The sequence below is a fragment of the Phyllobates terribilis genome, unplaced genomic scaffold, assembly GCF_046119375.1.
Source record: "Phyllobates terribilis strain yellow unplaced genomic scaffold, ASM4611937v1 Scaffold_4__5_contigs__length_816908805, whole genome shotgun sequence".
Taxonomy (NCBI): domain Eukaryota; kingdom Metazoa; phylum Chordata; class Amphibia; order Anura; family Dendrobatidae; genus Phyllobates; species Phyllobates terribilis.
The window spans coordinates 149,338,328-149,365,815 of NW_027362764.1; the positions used below are offsets into that span (position 1 = coordinate 149,338,328).

The following is a 27,488-nucleotide window of genomic DNA, read 5'->3' on the forward strand; positions in this document are numbered from 1 at the left end:
CTGTAATATTATTCCTCTTTACAGCAAATCTCCAGAAAAACCCATTAATGAGGCCCTTTTGCTACAATATACATATAACACTTTTTCTCACTGCTAGTTAGGTTACTTGTACCTTATAATCATTATCTCTTTGTATAATGTCCAATACATTGACTTGTGCTGATAGAAAGTAAAGAATCTTGATAAGCAGAGCTGCAGTGTAAAGCATAGGGCAGCTTAAAGTGAATCTGGGGGACGCAAAGCAATCCCGGCCTATCTGCTTATTATTCCCCTAAATCCTCGCCTCTCTGATTAATTACCATATTCCCCCTCCCCTGCACATCAGAGGGCCCTGTAATGTGCACGGTGCTCCCTGACTTCCGTGCATGTGCAAAGTGCCGCTCACATACAGCGCGCTTTGCTTCCTTCCGGCCCCGTCTCTCTGTGCTCTGCACCGCAGGTTTCTATTGCGCAGGCGCTGTGGAGTCACTGTCACTTCACGGCACCTGCACAATAGAAACCTGCAGCGCAGTGCACAGGCAGACTGGGCTGGGATAAAGCAAAGCGCGCTCTATGTGAGCTCTATGTGAGCGGCGCTGTACGCATGCCCGGAAGTCAGGGAGCACAGTGCACGTCACAGGACCCTGTGACGTACAGGGGAGGGGGGAATATGATAATTAATCAGAGAGGCGGGGATTTAGGGGACTAATAAGCAGATAGGCCAGGATTGCTTGGCGTCCCCCGGACGCCAAGCCTGTGGAAAAAAGAATTGATTAAAGTGCTTTTCTCTGCAATCAGACCTCTACTATGGCCATACAGGTATGTATAGATTTATTTTTCTATACCCTGTATGGCCATAGTAGAGGTCTAATATCGCCCAGGGGGTGACACCTTCCCTTTAAGCTAAGAGTTCCTGCGTGACTTTCAGCCTAAATGTAGATAAAGTTAGCTGTAACTTAAGGGGTAAAACTAACAAGAGGACAGACTTGCCCCAGTGACTTAATAGATAAATTACTCCTGATGATGCTACAATGTTATCGTTCCCGCTCCTTGTGAACACAGCCGTATGCTTCAGCTGGTTGGAGCTCAGTTTCCATAATACAGAGCCCCAAACCTCTTGTAGAGATATAAAACCAACAATAAAATGTCATCTGCTAGTAGGTATCAGTGGTCCATACACTCAGGCTTTGAGAATGAGAGCTGTTTGCGCTCGAAACGCGTCGCCGTGTGTTTCCCTGCTCCCCACTGTTTGTATATGGATTTTCCATCATTTTGGAATAAAGGAATTTTTTATGGAATTTTTCCTACCAGAAGCTGGACTCCTTTTCTAATTCACAGGATAGTAATGCGTTTTAAAGATGTCACTCTCTGAAATGTCCTTTGTGACATAAAAAAACAAACGAATAAAGTAGCACATGCTAACTGTGACGAGTCGTGTAAGTGATCCGGACCCATAAGAAGTCATTTCCCATGCCCCAATGTACAGTCTTACAAGCCAGCTCCAGTGGTATCCGGCACATACAAGCCATGAGTAGCAGCTTAGGACCTATCTGCGCATGCGCCAGATACTGCTGTTGCAGCCCTGTAATGGTGTTCCCCGGCCTGCAGGACAAATTCCTCACAAGTGCCGCTGTCCCGGACCTCCCAGTGCAAAATCTGAACGGTGTGTATATTACATACTGTTAGAATTCAGCAGCCGGCACTACTACTTGCCAAAAATGTACTTGGGGGTACAACCCCTTTAATGATCAGTATGATGGCATTATTCTGTCACTACGTGGTGGTATTATAAAGTCATAGCAGTATTATTGGAAATATTGGTCTTGCAGTAAATGTCAATTCCCTCCAACTTCAAGCAGGGTAATATTTGTAATAGACCCCGACCTGTGGAATTGGGGGATAAAGCATAGGCGTGTGTGCTTTCAAATCCCAGGGCTGAATTTAAGTCCCAGTCCAGCCCTGCCACTGACTATTCTATATCACTCGGATGACACAAGGATAGAAAAGAATATTTAAAAAAAAAATAAAAATACCCCCAGCTGACACTACAACGCTGACATCCGCCCCCAAAAATATTACCCCTATTTGCCTCCGCACCAGGGCAATCGGGAAGAGCCGGGCAAAGTGCTAAAATTGGCGCATCTTATGTGATACACCAATTCTGAGGCGGCAGCGGGCTTGTATTTTTAAGCTAGGAAACACCAAATAACAATGGGCATTCAAAGCCTGATAATATAAGCCCGCAGCTGTCTGCTTTACCTGGACTGGTAATCAAAAATAAAGGGGACAGCACGTCATTTTTTTTACAAATTATTTATTATATAGATGCATTGTTTGGGTACAACACATGTCCTTTTCTTTAACTGCAGATTTTCCGCATCTAATGCAAGTTTATGGGGAAATTAGGCACAGAAGACTCAGTGTCTCCACAAGAGAAACTGACAAGCTGGGCTCGGAAACCCGCACCGCAGGTGGGATAACACAGCGTAAAAAAGAAGCACAGTGGGCATGAGATGAGATTTCTATTAATCCCATCCACTGTGCTTGTACTGTACAACGCAGCGTTTTGGACGCAGCTAAAATACGCTGTATCCAGAATGCTAGTATTCCAGATCGTATTCCTTACATACTGTATATAAACCACAGACATATGAATGAGGCCTAGCAGATATATACTGTAAGTGAAGACAAAACCTGATATTTTACTTTTTTTTTCCTGTCTCAACACTTTTACCTACAGTTCCCATACAGTGTCTCAGCACTTCCATGAACATTTCTTAGTAGTTTTGGAAGAGTCAACTATTAAAAAAAAACTCCCAAAGAACGGAGCTCTGTACTAATAAGTCCGTGCTACAGATCCCCCGCTATTCATCATAGTATCCAGTTTAGGAACGTGTCTCATGAAATATTAATGCTTGGTAGCTATGACATCATCTACTCTCTAAATAGACGTGTGAATTAAGAGCACTTAATAGGACAAGGGTTTCTGCCTTAGTAAGTGTCAGTATCATTTGTACAGCCATTTGACATGACTCCGGGGCCCAGACTTGACCTCCAGCTGGCACTTTCTTATCTGAAGAATCGTTGCCATTTGTTTGTTCGGAGCGGGGTTATCTTTGCGATCACTTGGAATAGAAGTGGATTTATTTATTGGGACAAGAATCTGAGACCTGAACACGACATTGGGAATGTGACAGCTATCAACAAGCAGAGCAGAAAACAACAGCTACATGTCTATGTATTGTACCAGTTCGGTTAGCGCTGAAACTATTTCTCACTTTTTCTATTACATGGAACACAGTGGTGTAGCGTGGCGTGGTTGGGGGCACTACAGCTGATGGGGGCACAAAATTCCACATACCATTGCACCAGCCCACACTGATAAATTATTGGCATCTGCAAATGCCGCTTCTTCTTGGACCACCGCAGTAAGGCCCCCTTTGGCACTGCTTTTGCAATGTGCAGCAGCTAAAGTAAGACAGCGATTGGCTGCTGCGCTCTGCATAGGCAGCAACTGAGATTTCTGTGTAATGAAATGAGCTTTGTCATCGTGGTTGCTGCTTATGCAGAGCACAACTGCCTATGACCAACTCATCTACACTGCTGTGCTCTGCATAAGAGGCAATGAGATAACTGAAGATAAGCAGCTAGCGACCGAAGATAATGTTCATTCATGTGCAGTGTATATGATTCAATATTGTCTATATTTATTACCAAGATCTACTTAGTAATAAGGTTTTTGTACCTTTTCCAACCATATCTAGGATTAGAGCTAGAGTTACGTTTAAGGCCAGGATTAGGATTAGGACTAGGGTAAGCCTTAGGGGACATGTATGCAGTATTGTGCAAAGGTTTTAGGCAGGTGTAGAAAAAATGCTGCAAAATAAGAATGCTTTAAAAAAATAGAAGAGTTAATAGTTTATTATGCAAAGTGATTAAACGAAACAGAAATGTAATCAATATTTGCTGTGACCACCTTTTGCCTTCAAAACGGCACACTTGCACAAAGGGATTTGATAGAATTAAAGTCAGGTTGCAGGAGTTACCGATTATACTAAACGTGATAATGATCAACATTTTTCTATTTAAGATGAAAAACAGTCATTAACTGAAATACAAACAGCTGTGTAGGAGGCTCAAAACTGGGTGAGAAACAGCCAAACTCTGCTACAAAGGTGAGGTTGTGGAAGACAGTTTCAAGTCACAGGTCATACACCATGGCAAGACTGAGCACAGCACCAAAACAAAAGAAATTTATACTGCATCAGCAAACTCTCTCCCAGGCAAATATTTCAAAGCAGACTAGGGTTTTATGATATGCTGTTCAAGCTCTTTTGAAGCAGCAAAAAACGGGAAACATTGATGTCTATAGATGTAGTGGTCAGTTATGGAAACGTAGTGCAGCAGATTAAAAACACATCATGCTTACTTCCCCTTGAAATCTGAAGATGGTCAGCAATGCCATCAGCTGAGAACTGGCAACAATGAGAAGGAGCCAACTACACCCATTTACTGTTCAGAGACGTCTGGCAAGAAGTGCTGCTAAAATGCCATACCTTTGACACGGGAACAGGGCCAAGCATTAATTAGGCATAAAAACACAGGAACTGGGCTGCAAAATTATGGCAGCAGGTGCTTTGGACTGATGAGACAAAATTTGGAATATATGTAACACAAGGCAGTTTGCTTAAGGGCTGGAAAGCAGTACAATTAATGTCTGCAAGCAACAGTGAAGCATGGTGGAAATTGCTTGCAAGTTTATGGCTGCATTTCATTAGTTGGGAATATGGTTAGAAATTGAAATTGTAGAAGAATTGATGTTGTTTTAAAGACAAAGGGTGGTCACGCCACATATTGATTTGATGTACATTTCTTTTTTGATCAATCACTTTGCATGTTGTTAGTTGATAAGAATCAAACATTATCACTTCTATTTTTCAAAGGAATTTGTCACCAAGTTTTTTCTACCCCATCTGAGAGCAGCATATTGTATGGGCAGAGACAAAGATTCCAGCAATGTGTCACTGTGGCGCCCCTGAGCGTTCAGTCGCCACAGAGGTACTGCACCTCACCCAGAGGTGTGCTGTCTCCTTCTCTCAGGTAAGTAGGGAGTGCTGCCCGGAACCCCAACACCCACATTCAACACTACACTACTCCAGGCCGGCTGGAAGGGCAAGATGCATGTGCGCAGCTGCTGAGCCCTGTCCCTGGCTGGAGTGGGGGGAACTCAAAGGTAGGGGGAACCAGTAGTGGGTGTGGGTGGAGGAAGCAGTTTAGGGGAGCACCAGAGTAGTAGGTATAAAAAGGGAGTCCATCTTAGAGTGGCAGGAGAGGTCAGTCAGTGAGTGAGAGAAGTCAGTCTGGGAGCAGAGTCTCTTTAGGAGCTCTGCTCCACAAGTTGAGGCCTAGTGCTATAGGCCCAGGAGGGGAGCAGAGGAGTAGGCTCCATTCTAGTAAAGGGATCCCAGGGGGTACGGCGAGTGCGGGACGGCACCCGTACACCCCGAATCGGCCCCTGGACCAGTTGTGTAACTCCAAGTCTCGGCTGGAAAAACCGGAGGCTTCTGGCTTATATAGCCAGTTGCCAAAAGCCTCATTCTAATTTCCGCGAGGGTCAAGCAGGTCTGGGAACTCCAGTAAGACAGGAGGGACTTCAGAGCACCCGAGCGGGATTGAGAGTGGGGAAGCGCAGGGCAGGAGGGAGAAGACCCAGCGTGAAGACGGTCTAGCAAGGAACACAGGAAAGCGAGGTTCCATCAGGTGCTCCTAACCTGCCTGAGGAAGAGCTGAACCCCTGCCTGGTGAACACAGCGCGACGTGGGGAGGATGGCACCCGTACAGTGCACCAGTGGAACTGTCATAAGAACTGTGAGTAATGACTCGGATGACTGCACCGTACTGCCTCCGTCCATTCTTTCATCTGCGCCATCTTTCCCCCTGCACTACAATGCCCAACGCAACCATTACCTATACTGCCCTGGAGCTAGCTCTTCCTGTGGAGAGCCACACCATCCCTGCTGCAGTAACACCAGCTCCAGAGGACTGTTCCGCAGAGGTGGCTCCCTTTAGCCGCATTCCACAGGTGGCGTCACGAACTTTACAAATCCCCTATAAATAATTCCCCTTTTTGTTGACCGCCTTGGGCCACAGACCGGGCCAGCCACCGTGATATCCCCCACCGGCATCCATAGGCCCGGCTGCCGAGTACCCCACGGCTCTGGGGGCGCGTCATCACCTTCTGAGCTGAGATTTAATCAATATCTCACTGAGCCCAAGCACAATTTTCCAAAATTTTGACAAGACTGAGTGTCATACATGTTTTAACTTTTTTTTAAGCCACAACATGAAAGTAAGGTTCATAATATAACTTTCATTACAAAACCTCCAGTTTTATTCAAATTAGATGATGCAGAAATGAATACACACCACATCAAAAACTGGTATTTTGTATGACTTACATGATTTTTAACCCCTTTAAAGCCCATGACGTATTAATATGCGTCTGTGCCCTGGGCTTTAAGAGCCTGACCCGTATTAATACGTCATTGCGATCGCGCGCATAAAAAAAATGCAACAGATGTGTGATTTTGGATCATTGTCATGTTGGAAAAGTACACGTCTACCAAGGGCATGGAGTGATGATAGCATCTTCCCTTTCAATATAGAGCAGTAAATCTGTGAATTCATGATACATACCATCAATGAAATGTAGTTCACCGAAACCCAGAGCACTCATGCATTGCCATGTAAGGACATAGCCACCAACATGTTTCACTGTAGGCACTATGCATTTAGAAAACTGAATTTAGAAAACTGTATGGTGCCTATAGTGTTGCATGGTGGTGACGAAAACTCAGTCTTTTCCAAATTTTGGAAATTGTTCTTGTATTCAATGACATATTGATTAAAATCTAACTTTTCAAAGGGGGTGTATTATTTTATGCTGAGTAATATAAGTCTCTTTCAGTTACAGTGTTACACAGTGTTTTACCATTCAAAGCACCACTCCAGCGTTTTGTTTTTTTTATTACAGAGCTGGATTGATGCTACTAATCTAAGTTACCTGACCCTAATTTATACTTACCAGCCGCAGTCTTCATATGTTCCTGGCACCACTCAGGCAGTTTCTGACCTGCTGGATCGCTCCAGTGTTTGCTGGAGCGACCCGGAAGTCACAACTCAAAGTAAGTCTATGAGAGCCAGAACGAGGCTCTCATAGACTTACAATGAGAGCTTGTGACCGTTACTTGAAGCATCTAAAGAATATGTGCAAAAGACACTGTGAAAGAAGAAGGAGGTGCAGGCTGAGCTATGACCCCACCTATTGTGATCCTGAATTATCAGTTGTGTACAGAGGTGTTATTGTAATCCTGCCTCTGATGATAAAGAGACTTGCTGAAAACTCTTCTTGAAAGGAAAATGAATCTAAAAAAGCCCTGGTGGCCGCTGTGAAAATGCAAGATTACTCATTTTCCTTTTCAATCAAAGATTGTGATATGACAAAAAGAAACAAACAACCAAAAAATTAAATTTTTTAGATTCATGAAATACAAAAAGTTGATTTTTTTTCTATAGCTAAAACAGTTATTGTACAATGTTTTACTGGCTTTATAGGAAGGAATTAAAATGGCCCATTTAGCAATGAGAGGCGCCATGTTGTATAGTGTAGTGACATAGTAGCAGTTCCTTGAAACCTGATGTAATCATAGCCTATTTAATACGCCGTGGAAAGCCTGGGATACAATAGATAAGCCTATATTTTGGAAATATAACACTATTTTAACAATGCATTGGGGTTAGGCTTGTATATATGTGCACTGCATGTTATTCATAAAAATAAGAGCAGGGTTTGTCCTGTGCCTCTATATCTTACATATCCCAGGCAGAATAAAATCCCAGCCACACGCCATTGATATTTTTTGCTTTTTAGCAAGTGAGTAATGTAGCGCAAAATTTTATTTAGAAATAAAAGTGAGATCATGGCATGCTTTCCCAAGACTTCAAACAAGTCATCTCCTGTAGCTACAATTTCAGGCATCCAAATCTACCAGACTCCAAGCGCCAGATATATACTAGGCAAAGTTTGTTTGGAAAAAATAGTTTACGTACTTCAACCACAAAGATCCAAGCACAACGCTCACTCAACCTCAGAACAAGGCTGCATTACACCTCTCTCCTTTTTATCTGGTATCAGGTGTGATTTTCATATTGCCCACACCTGTTGCTTGCCACAGGAGAGTTTGAGCGGGCATCACATGCTGGAAACAAAGTTGTTTAGCCACAACTTTGGCCCATTTTTGGGGTATTGCGTGAAATTATGTCCAATTTGACTATTTTTCTATGCTTTTTTTGTGCTGTTCCAACCCACACAAAGGAAATAAACATGTGTATAGCAAAACATGTGTAATTGCAATCATTTTCTGGGAGAAACACTCTATTTTCTGGAACAATTTCAAGACTTTCGGCCATGACTGTGTATGATTGAATTAATCAGCATGGCATTTTACAATGCAATAAGCATTTGGCACATTTATTGGAGCTCTCAGTAAGAAGTGCAGCTCGTTTTGAGTTCGGCTACGGGGCCCCTTTGATTTTTCGCCATAAACTCTAATGCAATCTCGTCACTTCTAGCGATATCACATCACATAACAGCAGCAGCGACATTTCTATTTTAATTGCATTTTAAAAAAAATCTTTAAGACTTGCCTAAATCTAAATACATACATGTGGCTCAAAATAATAATAAAAAAATTCTTGCTATATTAGTAAATGAAGATAAGGTATTAACATTAATAATTGCAGAATACCTTCAGCTTATATTTATATGGGGGTATCCAATTCACCAGAGTTCTGTCTGAAAGCCGCCTCACACGTGCACGGTGAGAAAGAACAGACATTGTAGTCTTTCTTTGAAAGAGAAAAAAAATGAAAGTGATTGAAAATGTGTATGTAAATAGATAGAGCCATATTTTCCATAAATGTCATTTTAGAAAAACAGGGAAGTGCATTGAACAGTGGGTGTAGACCCAGCGAGAGATACTACAGGGAGTTAGTGGGTGGCTGATTAGTATCTGATATGGCATATGTAAAACAAATCAGTACAAACAGAGCCCTCCGCTCGCACCATAAGCCCTCTCCCTAAATAGCACATTCTTCAGGAACAATGCCGCGTCTGTATTAGGCTGGAGAACGAGCAGCACTGCAGACTCCACAAAAGTGGCAAATACCCTCAAACTACTGGAAATACTTGCAGTTGTCTCAGACATTTCACAGCCATTAACTTTGTGAGCTCTCGATGACTGACGTTCTGTGTTTAGGGTCCTACTTCTCATAGCGGATGTAAAATATTGATACAGTCGTACAGAAATAATGTTTTATATCTTCTGATAAAATATCACCATGTATATAGTGACACAGACACATAATTTTCTATCTATCTACCTAGGGAGTTGCATGATCTGCCCTCGCCCCCTATACACATCATATGGTCAGAGGGCCCGGTGACTGTAAAGGGAATCTGTCAGCAGGATTTCACCCCTATTTATATGGGCATGTAGCTCATTCAAAGAGAAGTCCACTTATACTTTTACATAACCACTTAGTTCTTCCATTACTGAGAAATCAGCATTTGAACTTATATGCAAATGACGCTGAAGGGCTATATGTAAATCTGAAGCCTCTGTCACTCCAGCTCTATTCCCATATGACCTGACAGATTTCCTAGAACATCGGCCAAACCCACTGACCATCTGATGTGTGTGGCGGGAGAGGGCAGATCATTCAATTACAAGACTTCAATAGTTTAGATGTAAAATCCTTATGGCAGATTCCCTTTAAGGTGCATGGAGGTCTTAACTTTGTAAGTATATTGCTTTACATATCTTACACCTTTCCTGGATTACATATTGTGCTCCATTTCTGACTTCATAGATGAGGGCTGGCCGAGAGTGTGTAGGCAGAGGATCTGGTCTGGGATCTGTATACAAGAAGAGATTGGTCTGGGATCTGCATGTAGGGGCGTCTAACCTAGGGTTTGCCTTTAGCGGATCTGGTCTGGGATCTGTATACGAGATTGGTCTGGGATCTGCATGTAGGGACGTCTGGCCTAGAGTGTGTAGGCAGAGGATTTGGTCTGGGATCTGAATACGAGATTGGTCTGGGATCTTCATGTAGGGGCATCTTGGCCTAGAGTGTGTAGGCAGAGGATCTGGTCTGAGATCTGTATACAAGGAGAGATTGGTCTGGGATGTGCATGTCGGGGAGTCTAGCCTAAGGTTTGTATACAGCGGATCTGGTCTGGGGTCAGAGAGGATCTCATTGTGGGTATATAGAGGGTGGTGCTCTGGAGTCTATAAGAAGGGTGTCTGATCTGACGTCTGTGCACAAGAAGAGTCAGGGGTCTGCAGATTGATAGGGGGCTTGGTCTAAGGTCTATAATTATATTTAGGTGGTCTGTTGTGTGATCGTTATTGATTTGGGGGTATGCTAAAGTAGTTCAGATTTACTATTTGTGATTACAATGCTGTAGGTAGTGAACATTTCATGTATAAATGGGCAGAGGATACGAACAAAAATGAAGTCTTATTTGCAATATAATCTTTGCTATCAATGCACACGCGGGATAGATCAAACAGTTTAAGTTAAAGGTGTTGCCCAGTACCCCTTTTGAATCCCTGTGTTTCCCCTCCGGTATTCTGGTTGGAAGAAGTCATCACCTATCCTCGACTTCTGCTCCATCGTTCTCCACTGGACTGCCATAGCCCTGTGCTCGGTTCTCTCTGGCAGCCCCATAGAGAATGAATGGAGCGGCGGTCCAGCCTGTGCACTGCATTCTAACTGGGACGTAAGTGCCCCGTTCTGACGATCAGCTGAACCTCCACTGATTTAGAAGTAGTCAATCCCATGAATGGGTGATAAATTCTTAGAAAATGGAATACCCCTTTAATGTTTGGACACAAATATTTCTATCTTCATAGTCTTCATTTAATGATAAAAACTCCTCTGGATACTGAGCTACAGCACAAAAGAGCAGTTCTTGGGACGGCGGCTATGCAGGCAGCATAATTCTATCCAGTAATGAGGAGGCAATTCATCAAAGTGTTTTTGCCTGAAAACTGGATACAACACTCTGAAAGATATGACTTTTGGCATTTCTATGCCAGTTTGAAGCAGCTCTGCCAAATGGGCGTAGCTGGGTAGGAACTAGGCCGGGTTGGGGTGTGGCTACATCTGCCCATCAAATTAATCTAAAGTGACGGCGTTTTGTACTCCAGAAATGTTGCTCCGTTTCTGGCAAGGCGGAAACCACTGAGATGATGTGCCGAGTGCTTCTTAATTCAGCACATCATACTCCAGTGACTTCTTCATTAAGAATAGCGCAAGCAAAGTCAGTCTTAAAGTTGTCCACTACTTGGACAACTCCTTGTCATACCCCAAGCTTGGCCCCGATAAAATAAAAAAGCTTAGACTCACCTCCCGTACCGGCGCCGTTCCAGTGGCAGTGACGCCATCACTGATTGGACACCTGGCTCACGTGTCACAATAACCGTATGGGAGCCCTGGGATCGCGAGTGCCGACACCGCTGGAATGGTGCTGGCTCGGGAGGGGAGTATAAGCTTTTTATTTTATCGGGGCCAAACATTTAGATCAAGAAGGGGTTGTCCTAGTAGTGGACAACCCATTTAATGGATCGAGGCCATTGGCTTCATTGTGGACCGGCCTCATCTGTAGATCTGTATAATGACAATACTTATAGCTACATACGTGACTTTTCTACATAGAGGACAGATCCCATTAGCTGTAGTTTTGCACCTGCCAGCAGTGTAGCTTTACTACTGTTTTGCCTGTAGCGTCACTGCTGCTGATGCAATGTGTTTTTCGGGCAGGTTTTTCCTTCTGTTTGATATTACAGCACCTGTTTGTTTTTATACAAAGTAAACCAGTCATTCTCCATCTGCATAGAAGGAATTCCCCATCTGATGCAATGACTGCTTACCTATCAGAAGGTGATCATCAGATTTTCCATTTTAGTTTCGAAGCCTTAATGACTTCACAGACTGTAAACAGAGGTAATTTCAGACCTGGCAATACCCCGGCTTTATTGTACATGTCACCTGATGATGATTAGAAGATCTCGAGCCAAGTGTGCTCGAGGGTAAATCCATAAAATGTACACGTTCTGCATTTCACCAAGACATGATGTAAAAGTAGAACAGCCGGGGATAAGATCAGCCTGAAGAAACCGTGTTCACATACTGTAGTATTCCGGAGATCCGCTCTCATATACTAAAAGCTGGGGCCACATGGTGACTATGGCCTCGAAACAATTCACTTACACCACGCTGCAATGTAACAGCAGCATACAGACACCAAAGGGCTGGTGCAGACGCACAGATTTTCCGTCCGAGTGCAATCCGACGGACCAATGTTAGTCTATGGAGCTGTGCACATGTCTGATTTTTTCCTTAGACTGAGCCGGACGGAGGAAAAAGAATCAAAGCATGTCCGAATTTATTCCGATCATTGGAACGCACTCGGCCATGCAAGTCAATGAGTGCGTGGAAATCATTGGACTGCACTCGGATGACATTTGTCGCATTTCCGAACACAGATACAATGGAGAAGATGGAGACATTTTATTCTCCATCTCCGCCTCATCAGAATCAGATCACACCTGGATCAGAATTTGATCAGTGTCATTTGCATAATCGACCCGATTCTCTTAGATGAGACCATGCGTCTGCACGAGCCCAAAGTCAGCGTAATATATAACAATGGATGGAAAACGTATGTGTAAAAGGCCCAATTCAGACATTTGTTTTTCAAGGAAGAAGTTCTACCAGTGCTTTTCAAGGACAGAGCGTCTACCCGTTATAATCTATGAGCCATCCACATATCCATGGTTTTTTCGCCGACCAAGTATCCACAAAAAAAAAAGAGTCATGTCCATTATTGATCCCAGTCAAAGATCAAACTTGTCATTGAAGTCTTTGCATCTGAGAAAAACTTGGCCAAGACATTATGGCAACCTAGTGGCATCACAGTGCTGTCCAATTTTCACTTTTTGTTTGCAAAAGTTTTTAAACTTTTATCAGTTTTGGATTTTTTTACATATGAGAAATGTTGATAAAAACCTACACAATGCCCAAATAGATGAAAATCTGATCCAAAATACTAAAAGAAGCCTAACACTAAAGGACTGGGTATTCCTACAGCCGCTTTTGACCTCTAACCCATAATAGACCTTTCACCAGGATAAATAAATGAATAAACAGCCGTCCATGTATCCATAATGCGCTTTATTGACTTTCCCATAAATCTCCACTGTCGTTTTTAGACAATTTGTCACTGAAGGTTACAGAGGACTCGTGTCTCCAGACTTATCTCATTAGTAAATACTTACATTTCTCATTAAAAAACCCTGCCTTTAGTATTTTATTAAAACCATGATATTAGTTATTTACTCGTGGAAGTGTATGGAAAAAACTGATAACTGGATATTTTTATTGGCCTACAGGTATGTTCACACTGCGTCTTCCACTGGTGGTCAAAATGTTTTGTTTTTCTTTCAAAGTAGTAAATGCTTTTTTAAGTGATTTTTGGTCGTTTTTTGATCGTATTTTCAACTTCTTTTTCCAGAGGGCATTTTTTTTTTAGGTTTTTAAATGTTTTTCGAGTGTTTTTTTTTACAGGTGTTTTATAAAGACATTAAAAAAAAAAGAAAAACACTAACGTTCTTTGAAGCAAAAATGCTGACAAAACACGAAGAAAAAGAAAAAAACACCTGGACGTCTTCATGTACATTGACTCTACTGTAAAGCTCTGAGCATCTTCCTAGCGGAAAGCGCCAAAAATTGGACATTTTATTTATTTTTAATACTTGGCATCTTTGGAAGCCAAAAGCGTTTAAAAGACATTCAAAACCCTGGAGATATGAAGGCGTTTTCCCATACAAATTGATAGAATCATAATTTTGATCATTTTGTCGGCACTTTTCTGCCATTTTGTTGAGCAGAATGGCTCAAAAATCAGGGGAAAAAGTGTAACCACACCCTGGCACGTGGCACTCGGCATGCGAGGGATGCAAATGCCAGGAACAAGTGTCAGCGGCTTCATAAGGGTCATGGATGGTTTTCATTACATCATTATGTCATAGCCGTGAAGCACGGCAAAATCTGCCAAAAGTACCTTTAGTGAATATGAACACCTTCGGGGGCAATTGTTTTCACTTAAATATATATATTTTGGGCTAAGAATATTTTTTGTAATTGGTTACATGACTTGGGCGATCTCCCTAACACTATTATCTATCATTTTCAGTTGATTTATGACCATATCAAAGCTTAACTCAACTCATGTGGTCTGTGGCCACCCGGATTTCAATGCAAATTTTGTTAATATGGAGGCATATTTTATTGTCGTGGATTTAAAATACATGGACCCCTTTGGGTGTACTTAAGTGCAATTTTGTTTTCTTACATGTATATATTTTGGGCTAAACATCATTTTTTGCCATTGAGTTTCTGCACTATTTGGTTTTTACAAGCTTTTTTTTTTCCCTGCTCATTGTTTGCTACAGAATGAGTCAACGGAGAACCTATCAGTGAGCTCATTGTGACTGAAGCATGTAACCCTTTCTTTGAGCTGATTTATGATTCCAGAGTTCAGCCCCACTATATTGTGATTACTAAAAGAGAAGCTCAGAAAGAGAGTTAGAGACTCACCCATCAGAACGTGCTCACTGAGAGAGTCCTAGATAACTCGTTCTGCAGCTGATGAGAAAGTGTTCCACGGAGACCATAAAAAGTTAACAGTTGAAGCTGTTTAAACAAACCAAACGTTAAAAATGATTTTTAGCCCAAAATACATGTAGTTGAGTAAAAAAGATGTCCCCAAAAACTGTCCACCTTCTTTAAAAATAGCTTCAATAAGTGACATGTTTCCGGCACAGACATCTGGAAATCATGGCAGGGCCACGGCAATTCTCATGCAGACCTGTGACAGTTCGAATTGCAAATTTCCACTAGATATCTGAGTTTCAGCCTCGGTTTTCTTGCGCAGATTCCTTTGAAAATACATGACATATATTTTTGACTTAAAAAAAACTTTAAGCCCGAAGCTGCCGGAAGGGATAAAGTTAATTTCCTCCTGGCAGCGGGGCTCTCAGTGCCAGCGCCGGGCAGCTTCAGAACGCTACTGCCCTGCAGATTAACCCCATATCTACAGGTTAATAGCTTTTTTACATGAGAGGCTCCCTTTAACTGTGGAATTTCCTCATCTAATTCAGGACAATGGGGAAAATCTGCAAATAAAGCGCAAGAGAAATTGACACGCTGAAGACTTCAAGATCACATCGCAGTTCAGTTTCTGCAGAGTAAAAAAAAAAAAATCACAATAGGAAGGAGATTTATATACGTAGATCCTATATGATTTGCTGGAACTAGCTGCTTTTTTTGTGCACGAAAATACACAGAGGGAAGAAACGAAGAAACGCACCAAATATTCATCATGGGAACTCATTCTTAGGGTGCAGTCAGATGTCAGTATTTCACAGGTGACCACAGGACTGGCTGGCGTCTCGGGTCAGGAGAGCAGGCGATCATCGGACTGGCCAACGGCTCGGGTCAGGAGAGCCGCCGGCCAGTCCGTGCACTGCAATGCAATCGTAGTCTGTGGCCGTCTCACTGCGCCCTTAGGGTTTGTTCAGACGAACGTATTAATCGTCCATGTGCTGTATGCAATACAGATAACACAAGGACCAAAAAGAGGAAATTGTATGTGTCATTTATTATTTATTAAATTGTGCACCCACGATATGGATGCCATACGGATGGACAAAATGGACACACGGGTTGCATACTGACGTGAAAAATGGATGCAGGAATGACAAACAGTCAGCTATTTCAGGACATAAAATGGATGATTTTGCATATGTTTATGTGAACACGGCTTTAAAGAACCAAAAATTAGCTGCACCTTGGGGAGAGAGAGGTCTGGCCCAGTATTTCTCAACTCCAGTCGTCAAGTTATCCCCAACAGGTCATGATATGAGGATATCCCATAAAACAGTGTAAGGTCCCTCAGCAAGGTAGTCGTGGGCGAGCTGTAGCCCCCTCTCACTCTAGCACCATACAAACAATTTGTGTCCTCCCTCTGATGTGTGGCTGTGTACGTGGGGCTCTCCACTTACTTCAAACCATCCGATCGCGGCTGTCTCCAGGCATTTCTCTTCTGAGACCAGGGCAGCAATAAATTCAGAGGACACGAGGTTCTTAACCATAACTTGGACTTTACTTGGGGAAGAGGAATATGTACAGTATTTACAGGCAGATATAATGGATAAGGCCCGACAGGTTATTATCTCCCTCACAAGCGCTGGTAACATCTTCAGCCCTGGTTCCCTCTTTAAGTGAAGCATCTCTATGACTCTAATCTCTAGCCCAAGAGACTCTTCTGCATTACCAACAGTGTTCCGGATCCAATATCTCCCCCACATCTTAGCCTGGAGTCCTATTTATCTTCCTCTGCTTCCTGCAGACTAGAGTGCCCCGGGTCCTCAATACCTCTGTTGAGTTTCTCTGGCTGGCTAACAGGACTCTTGCGTAGGGAGACTTTTACACTGGTGATCCCACTGTCTGAGGGTATGGAGCTCCCGTGTACCCTAGCAGCCACCATATAGTCAGGCTGCCCGTACAGTTCACTGTCCTATCTCTTACTACTCATCACTTCCTGCTTCTGGAAACTAAGCAGAGATTTTCCTAATGTGCCCACCCTCTGTGGGCTGTCATCACACAGCATTAACCCCATCACTGTCTGTAACACTGGTGTTAGACTCAACCTGACATCTGCACCCGGGACAGTGGCATCTTGTGGCTGGTTACAAGTATTGCAGCCCACAAGGAATTATGTCAGGAACAAGCTCTATAAACACTCGAGGCTTGATCAGGGCACTAAGTTCCCCCTCTACTCTGCTGGCTGGACCACTGCAGCTAACCCCTTAGCTTGGCCTAACAACAGTTCAGAGAGGTCTAACTCCGGGAACAATTTCTTTAACTACTTCAGTGCCAAAGGAAGGTTACATCCTTCCTCACTATTACAACAGCACCAACCTACGGCTCTCAGGCCCATTTTGTGTGGCTCCTGGCTCTCTGCCAACTTGATGCATTTGCACCACATCTAACAAATAGCTATAAAGGGACGGTCTGCAGTTGGTAACTTTTCTGAGCGGCTCTGCACAGAAGAGCAGAACCGGATACACATATACTGGCAGTGGGGAGATATAAAGGGTAATCTGGGGGTAGGATAATACTGCCAGTTAGGGTTCGTGCAGACAACCGTGTTATCGGTCCGAGTGCGATCCGACAAAACATCAGATCGCACCGAGACCAATGTTAATCTATGGGGCTGGACACATGTCAGATTTTTCCTTGGACCAAGCCAGTCCAAGGAAGGAAAAATCGCAGCATGCTCGAGTTTGATCAGATATTGGGATCGCACTTGGTCTTGCAAGTCAATGGGTCCATGGAAAACGTCAGACTCCACTCAGGTGCCATCTGAGTGCAGTCCGATTTCCACGGACTGACAGAATGTAGAAGATGGAGACATTTTTTTTCTCCATCTCCTCATTCGAGAAAATCGGAGCACACTATGATCACGCTTTGATCAAACTCTGATCAGACTGCGATTAGCATAATTGATCCGATTTTCTCATATGACAAAACATACGCTGGCCTGCCCCTGCCCTTATTCTGACATACTAGAGATCGATCCACATAAATGCACATGAAAAGTGAATCATTATTACTAGCAACCAATCAGCTTCTTGCCATCATTTATCTAAAGGCCTCGAAAAAATGAGAGCTGATGGATTGCTACGCCCAAGTGCCCCATTTTTCATTAGCGTTGGCTTTAATCAATCTCTGATCCTGTGTCCTCTGAGTCTCACTGATCGGTGATAGTTTCCAATTTTTAGCACTAGCATGGAGAATGGCCTGTAATAAAATTTCCATATAATCATATCCATATAAAACCAGCGTGCTGTCATCACACTCCAGATACACAACCTGTATAGATGGGATACTGGCCCTCAGGACTGAGGCATGCTACCACAACCTTGTATGGATATCTGTCACCGGCTTATAGCATACAACTGTCACAAATAAGACGTATTTTCCACCTCTGAACCCTGAAAAAATAACTGAGATCTTAGATTAAGTCTCTGAAGGCAGAAGGGTGGAAAAATCTAACCTTTCTATGGATCAACTGTGGAATTCTGCAGGGAAAAATGCATGTGACCTTTGTCAGAGAACATGGCCATAAATTGGTAATACCGCAGTATGCTAGTGTCTACCTGGTGTTCTCACAGACACATGACATTATATACAGGTGCATCTCACTAAATTAGAATATCATCAAAAAGTTAATTTATTTCAGTTCTTCAATACAAAAAGTGAAACTCACATATTATATAGAGTCATTACAAACAGAGTGATCTATTTCAAGTGTCTATTTCTGTTAATGTTGATGATTATGGCTTACAGCCAATGAAAACACAAAAGTCATTATCTCAGTAAATTAGAATTCTTTATAACAACAGCTTGAAAAATGTTTTCAAATCTGAAATGTATGTTCAGTAAATGCCCTCAATACTTGGTCGGGGCTCTTTTTGCATCAATTACTGCATCAAAGTGGCATGGAGGCGATCAGCCTGTGGCACTGCTGAGGTGTTATGGAAGCCCAGGTTGCTTTGATAGCCTTCAGCTCGTCTGCATTGTTGAGTCTGGTGTCTCTCATCTTCCTCTTGACAATACCCCATAGATTCTCTATGGGGTTAAGGTCAGGCGAGTTTTCTGGCCAATCAAGCACAGTGATACTGTTGTTTTTACACCAGGTATTGGTACTTTTAGCAGTGTGGACAGGTGCCAAGTCCTGCTGGAGAATGAAATTTCCATCTCCAAAAAGCTTGTCGGCAGAGGGAAGCATGAAGTGCTCTAAAATTTCCTGGTAGATGGCTGCGCTGACTTTAGTCTTGATAAAACACAGTGGACCTACACCAGCAGATGACATGGCTCCCCAAACCATCACTGATTGTGGAAACTTCACACTAGACCTCAAGCAGCTTGGATTGTGGCCTCTCCACTCTTCCTCCAGGCTCTGGGACCTTGATTTCCAAATGAAAATTGGAACTCTGGGACTTTGTGGAGTGTGTCAATGACTGCCTTCTGGACATCTGTCAGGTCAGCAGTCTTCCCCATGATTGTGGAGCCTACTGAAGCAGACTAAGGGACCTTTTTAAACGTTTAGGAAGCCTTTGCATGTTTTTTTTGTTAATTATTTTAATTTACTGACATAATGACTTTTGCGTTTTCATTGGCTGTAAGCCATAATCATCAACATTAATAGAAATAAACACTTGAAATAGATCACTCTGTTTGTAATGACTCTACATAATATATGAGTTTCACTTTTTGTATTGAAGAACTGAAATCTATTAACTTTTTGATGATATTCTAATTTAGTGAGATGCACCTGTATATACATGGATTGATCATTAGACTCACACACAATGTGGTGACACGTGTTCTTAAAGGGGTTTTACCACACAAAAATGCATCCTATCTTAAAGATTTTGGAAAAATAATAGACTTCTCAAATATCACTCAATTACTGTGATAATGCACCCTTCTCCTCCATCACTTTCGCCTATGTAGCCTGGTCTGATTAGCTGCACACCGAATAGTCCATCCACCAGGAGTCTTCTCCTGCTGTGGCCGATCATGCGCAGAAGATGTGTAGTATTCAGAGGAGATCGTACACAGTTGTACGCAGTGCTCAGGACTATACACCAGCTAGCCTTGTCTAAAAATCCCAATTTCTTGAAAAAAAAAAAAAAAATTCAATAGTCTCACGACATGCCTGCAGAATCTTCAACAGTCTGCAATTCATATCACAACCACTGGGTGGCCACACGCAGACATATATAGCATAGACATCCCCTCGTAATAAATTTGAAGATTTCTTGCCTCTTTGTTCTCCAGAGATTGAAATCTGAGCAGATGTAGATTTGTGCGATTATTTATGCCAATTTGTGGTGTCATTTTCGTAACGGAAAAACAGCTATTTTGTACCAAAAAATGAGTGCACGAACATGTGTGACTGTATTCTGGCAGAAACCTGGCATAAAGCCTCTGACACATTTTTCCCTTAAACATACAGGACGGACTTTCCTTAGTAGGCTGTAATGGACAGTAGTGACCTGCCGAAACTGTATCCAAAGACGTTACCTTCTAGCCAGAAAGATCCTCAACCCAAAAGAGGATTATTAAACGTCCCTACTCCTGCGATAGAGAAGAAGCAGAAGCCGAGCCCCTATGACAGCTCCACTGGATTGTGGACATCCACTGCAGCCTGTCCAGGAGGGGGACGTTTCAACACCGGAAGGCTCAATAAGACGCCCCCCTTGTAAATGGAGCACGTATAACAGGGCAGGGGTCTACAGACAGTTCCCCTTTAAACCACTCTTTTGGAATGACGTTTGCCATTAATGATAGATGCTCGTTTATTATTTCTAGGTGACCCTGCCCGACCTCTCAGGGCCATTTCTTCAGAAAGAAGCACAGACTGTAGAAATCAGCTTTGTACATGAGCACTGACTGCTATATTTAGTTGTACCTGTGTTTTATTAGCTTTATAGTCTCATCTGAGCACGTACCGCATACAGTATATTGGTTGCACACATATAGTAGGTGTATTACATCATTTTTACAGAGAGACTACTAGAGTCATTTACATTGAAGGCCTTTAACTGGACCCATATTTAGGCAGACGACCATTCATAAGCGCACTGGTAAGCAGACATGCCCGCCGCTCACACGACTGATGGGCAGGCGCTTGTCTGCTGCCTGATCTCATCTTTTACGTACACATTAACGTTATTGCCCCTGATTTATCAGGACCGGCGTGCTGGAGTCAGACGCTCCGGATTCATTAAGAGGCGCACATCACTTAATGACTCCGGCACGTCTGGCAAGAGACTGGAGTAAAATTAAGTAAGTAACACCCCCTGGTCGTCATTAATGTGAGGAGCCCGTACCGCCCCGGCTCTACCCACTGTGTCAGAGCTGGGCAGAAATGGCGTGAGCCCTCTCCAAAAGACGCACAATTTTTGCCCGGCCTCACATTGCGCCCAAAACATTTGGGGGACTTTTCAAAGATTTTTACAACAGAATTGTGGTGTAAAATCTTTGATGGACTGGGTATTGCATTGCCCTGTATGAACAGTGATGTGCTAATTAAAGGGATTGTCCACTACTTAGACAACCCCTTCTAGAACTAAATGTTTGGCCCCAGTAAAATAAAAAAGCCTATACTCGCCTCCCGTGCGGGCGCTGTTCCAGCGGTGTCGGCACCCGCTTAGCTCAGGGCTCCCGTGCGGTTGTTGTGACAAGTGACCCCGACACCCATTCAGCGCTGGTGTCACTGACAAATCAAACATGAAGAAGTCCAGGCTGCAACTGATCACTGACCTCCTCTTCATGTTCAATTCGACAGGAGGCAGGGACAGTGACGTCAGCGCTGATTGGGCGCCACGTGTCACAACAACAGCACGAGAGGCCCAGGGAGAGCGAATACCGACACCTCGGGAACGGCGCCACCATGGGAGGTGAGTATAAGCTTTATTATTTTATCAGGGCTAAGTGTGGAGGATGACAAGGAGTTGTCCAAGTAGTGGATAACTTCTTTAATCCTTTCACTTAATACATTTAAAGAAGTTACACTGAAAAATGGTGAAAATTTAGGAAATGTTTATAAATAACAAAATAATCATCACTTACATACTGCAGCCTCTGCAGCTCCGGCACTGACTCCCTGCTGGTCTTTCTTTTTAGAGTCGCAGTGGTGACATCCTATTTACAGCTCGAGACTGCTGCTGCCAATCACTGAGCTCAGCAGTGGTGTAGAGCAAGATGGCTCAAGACAGCTGAGCCCAGTGAATGGCTGCAGCGGTCTCATGTTGTAAACAGGATGTCACCACAGCAGTTTTGTAAACTATAACTGGTGAACAGCAGGAAAGTGAGGCAGGAGTAGGGAGTAGAAGGGATTACAAAAAGTACATGATGCTTACTTTGTTACTTTTAGGCTATGTGCCCACGTTGCAGAAATGAAGCAGAAAATTTCTGCTTCATTTCTGCAAGTCCTCTCCCGGAAAAACGCCTGCGGAATTCCGCATGCGTTTATTGCACGTTTTTCGTGCGTTTATCGCGCGTTTTCCACATGCGGAATTGCCTTGCATTTTTAATGCATTGCACAAGGCAATTCCGCTTGCGGAAACGCAAAATTAATGGACATGCTGCGGATTTTTGAACGCAGCATAAACGCTGCGGAAAAATCCGCAGCATCTGCATAGAACTTGCGGAATCCCCTTGGGGACCATGGGGAGCGGATTACCTAGCGTTTCACATGCGTTTACGCTGCGGAAATTCCGCAGCATATATGCATGAAAAACGCTACGTGGGCACATAGCCTTAAGCATTACTTGCTTGTCTCAGTCCTTCTGAATATTCACACTGGATATGTCACACTGTCTTAGGCGTCATGCACACTGTGCTGTTGTGTGGAGTAAAAGAAGTCAGCTCGTATAAGCATGCCACATTTGTATTGTGTCACACTTAGATGTCACATTTCCCTACATGTGATATTGGACGCATAGAGGCTGAGCTCAATGTCACATCGTGGATCAGTACAACCTGCAGCTTCTACAGTCACACTCTGTTCACATGATTGGGATTTAGGTGCAGATTCTGAGTCCAAATCCTCATCATAGATGAAACATACTTCCTTTAAAGCAGGTGAATAGCACATTTCAGATCCCATTTACAAGAAGTGGAAAAATATCTGTGCAGAATAGGATTTCATAATCTGCAACATTATATGTGCGGATACCACAAGTAAGGCCACGTTCACATGTTCAGTGTTTTACATCAGTATTTATAAGCCAAAACCAGAGGAGGAACAATCAGAGGAAACGTATAATAGAAACACGTCACCACTTCTGTATTTATCACCCTCTCCTGGTTCTGGCTTACAAATACTGATGTAAAATACTGACCGAATACTGAACACATGAACATGGCTTCAAGAAGATGTCCACTACTTTTACATTGATGCCCCATCTGTAAGATAGGGCATCAATGTCTGATCGGCCGTGGTCCTGGACCCGACACCTCGCCGATCAGCTGTTATCAGTGTCGGCAGCGCCGGCCGGAAGTGCTTACTTGCGGAGCTTGGCCGTCAAGTTGTAGTGATTGCTGCAGGGTACTGCACATCCGCCTCCTATTCAATTCAATGAGAAGCGTATGTGCAGTACCCTGCAGCGGCCACTACAACCAGACGGCCAAGCTCCACAAGTAAGCACTTCCGGCCGCCGGCACAGGTAACAGCTGTTCGGCGAGGTGCGGGACCCTGGCCGATTAGACATTGATGCCCTATCCTACAAATAGGGCATCAATGTATAAGTAGAGGACAACTTCTTTAAGAGTTACAGATCACCCTACTGAGAAACAATAGGGCACACCACAGATAGAGGCAACTGGAGATGAAGAAAAATACAGCGCAGCATGTCTCATTATTTTGGCCAGTGAATGTGGTGCCGAGTGCCGCTGATGCCCGTCTTGTGATGGCTCCAATAATCCCAGTTATTGTGGAAAAGAATGGAATTAAGAAATGCAGATGTGAACAGTCTTATCCTTATACTGTTTTTTTTTAAAGCGGAAAGAGTGACTTTATTTAAGTTCTATATTAAATTTAAGGAAATGTTGTATTACCAAGACGTTTGCACAGATTTTATATTAAAAAGTTAGGTTTCAGTAAAAACAAAGTAGGCAATGGTAAGGATTCAGCATTTGCAGGGTTTTTTAAGTCACTTTTTCTTTTGGTATTCGCTGATGTTTTGTTGCCCCAAATTCATCAAAATGGCAAAAATTTTGAGCAGAGTCAAAATCGGGCTCTTTTCCTGCCATTTACAGTTTTTGTGTCTTTTTCAGCGAAAAGTAACATCTTTTTCAAAATTTTGGTAAAAAACATGGGACCTTTTGCTTGACAAGGGTTGGACTGAAGCGGAGTTTCGCCAAATTTTGCGACTTTTTAAAAAGTCGCAAATAAACAATCAGCGGAAAACATCTGGAAACGCTAAACTGCGCCCACAAAGTGGAAAACAATCAAAACAGGCGAGGACGTATAAAATACACTTCAAAAAAGGCACAAATAGAATGAATTGGGTGCAAACAAAAAGGAGGCGCAAAACACATAAAACTAGAACAGAAATGGAAGCGAAAGCAATGATGAATCGGGGCCATAATGCCAAGTGACCAGCGGCAGGTACAGCTGTATCAGATGACTTCTGTCCAGACATCAGGGGGGACCCCACTATTGGCTATGAGATGTCATTTTCCCTCTAATTTGACATATGGTAACAAGGAAAGTGCAGGCAAAGGAGAAGAAATCCCAGAGTCCGGGCTCCTCTGTGGATGATCACTTTGTGCCCTTATTTAATATGCCAGCATGACAGAAGTGAAGCACGTGAATGTCATTTTGCCAACTGTCCCCATGCACCGCCATCAAAGAGCTTTCTTCTTCCTAGTAAACGGCACATGACGCTGCGCGCTCTTCTGTGGCCGAGAGCTGAGTGCCGACATCAGGACTGTGACTAATGTTATTATGATGAGAAGCCATAGTAGTCTGACTGGGCACCACATCAAATGTCCTGCAAAGTGCTGGGAAGCTCGTCTGATCCTTGTTACCCAATACATCTCCTTTGTACCAGCTCCACCAGCCGCAGTTTATTTATACACAGGCAGCTATTATACCATCATCTATAGGATTAAAGGGTCCGTAAGGAATTACCCAGAAATCTGGAGAAAATAACCGAGCCCTGACTTCAGGAGACAGCCTGCCTCAGTCCTCAGAGCTGATCTCAGAGACAGCCGTGTCCTGACACCTCTATGTCCACAGGGACATCTATATACATGTAGTATCCATCCATAGGTGATCCCAAAGTATGTATACGTTCACATCTACAGAGACCTGCAGCCGGTCATCCACATACCTCTATCTATAACAACGTATGTAATACAGCATATATACTGCTATATACACTCTATATATACTGTGCACACGGATCTAAGGTCACAGACAGTATACATAGCCACATCAATGAAACACAGCAACCACATATACTGGAACACCAGCAATATTCCCATATAGGAGGTGTTTCATGGATCATATAGGTACACCAAGATCTACATAAGAAAGTATTCACTAATATATATATATATATATATAGTTGGACAGTTTTCTGTGTTTCAAAAGTTGAGGCATTTCAATCTTGGTAATACAGCAACTCTATAATATATATATATATATATATATATATATATATATATATATATATATATATATATATATATATATATACAGGGTGGTCCAAAAGTAGGTGGCTAGAAAATAATAACATTCATTTTGATTTATATATAAAATTATATTTACTAACACAAGCATAACATTGACAATTAAATTTTATTCTGAACAATAATACAAAAGCCCTTAAATTTTATCAGCGCAGGTGCTCAAACTGTTTTCCATTACAATTTGCACAGCTTTGAAGTCTGCCTCTTACGCTTCAACAAACTTTTTTGCACAAGTCTCTTTGGGTATTAATTTCTTGAAATGCATCTCTTATGTAATTTTTCAAATCACTGACACTTTTTGGTTTTTGACTATAAACTTTGTGAGGAATGAAAAGTGGAATCTGATTGGTTGCTAAGGGCAACTGAGCCAGTGTCACTTTACACCATGTTTGATAAATCTCCCCCTTCATAACCTTATTACACTTTCTGTCCACCTACTTTTGGACAACCCTGTATACATATATATACATATATATATATATATATATATATATATATATACACACACACACACGAGAAAACCATAAATAAGTAAAAAATATATATTTATATTTAGTAGCTAAACCTAATATAAATATATATATCATTATTGCATAGGGAAAATTAATTTAAAAGTGTACAGTATATATCTATTTATTAGGTAGGCAGTGTTTTATATATAATGTTATATACAGCGTGTATTATATGTATACACATACAAAATATATAAAGAATACAACATATAATATATATATCTAAATATGTAACAAAGGTATAGATTACACACCTGATATACATTACACACACCTGATACAAACACACCTGATAAATATTACACACCTGATATATACACATAGATGATATAAACACACACCTGATATATACACTATACACACCTGACACACACACCTGATATACATTACACACCTGATATATATATATACACACATAGATGATATATACACACACCTGATATATATATACACATAGATGATATATACACACACCTGATATATATATACACATAGATGATATATACACACACCTGATGCACACACAAACCTGATATATACACCATACACACCTGATATATACACACACCTGACACACACCCCCCAGCTATCGCTGTATGGCGGGGCACACGCCGAGCACCACGCCACCTGCCGCCCGCGGTGCCACCTCCACCCCCGTCCATCACTCACCTGCCTGGCAGAGTCCCAGCAGCAGGGAGAATACGCCGACCACCAGCAGGCTGCTTCCCCCGGGGGCTCTGCTCTCCAGGTGGCAGCGGGCAGGGCGCAGCACGGGGCACATGGCACAGCAGGGTCTGGAGCTCGGGGCGGGTAGCGGGGTGTCGGGGGGCTTCGCCTCCACACTGACGGCTTTGTGGGCACAGGCTGCCGCGCATATCGCCTTGTGCAGATGGCCGGGCTTCTCTAGCTCCAGCATTGGCTTCGCACACACCGGGGCATTGGGAGCTACAGGCAGTGCCAGGCTGCTGTCCCCGGCTGTGCCGCCATCTCCCCCGGTGCTGCTGTCACTGTGTCCCGTGTCGCCGCCGCTCTCCCGCAGGTTCAGCACTCAGGTGGGTTATAAGGAGGCAGCGCCGCGCTCAGCGCATGTCCGCGCACAACTAACTTCAGCTCATTAGCATGTCGCCCAGCCAAGGTGATGGCAGCCAATAGGGCAGACTGCAGACGATCGTCACTATCGCAGCAATCATCCGCTCGTGACATTCCACGCTCCTGTCGTCCTATTGTGTCGGGCTCAGAGTGCGGAGTTGCTAGGAGACCAGGATCCCGCACTCTGAGAATCCTCAGCACTGCGGCTCCGGTCTGAGGAGTGTGGGCGGGAGAGCATTGGTGGAGCATGATGTCACCGAATCGCGCTCCCACTTTTCTTTGTTTTCTCCTGGCTCCTTCTCACTGGCTGCCTTGTTCTGGGACCCTTCATTAGTGCAGTACTGGGAAGAGAAGGGAGCAGCAGCACCAGGAGAGCTCAGGACCGGAGAAGGGAAGAAGCACCAGGAGAGCTCAGGACCGGAGAAGGGAAGAAGCACCAGGAGA

At 43.2% G+C, this 27,488-nt stretch overlaps 1 protein-coding gene across 1 annotated transcript in view; it reads right to left on the reverse strand.

Annotated features, from left to right (window-relative positions):
• Nucleotides 1-27,262, reverse strand: part of ITGB8 (integrin subunit beta 8) — a 147,469-nt gene extending 120,207 nt beyond the window's left edge. Inside the window, exon 1 of the mRNA XM_073677835.1 lies at nucleotides 26,625-27,262. Coding sequence (XP_073533936.1) covers nucleotides 26,625-26,871 — 247 coding nt within the window. The 5' untranslated portion in view covers nucleotides 26,872-27,262. The remainder of the gene's footprint in view (nucleotides 1-26,624) is intronic.
• Nucleotides 27,263-27,488: the final 226 nt, after the last annotated feature.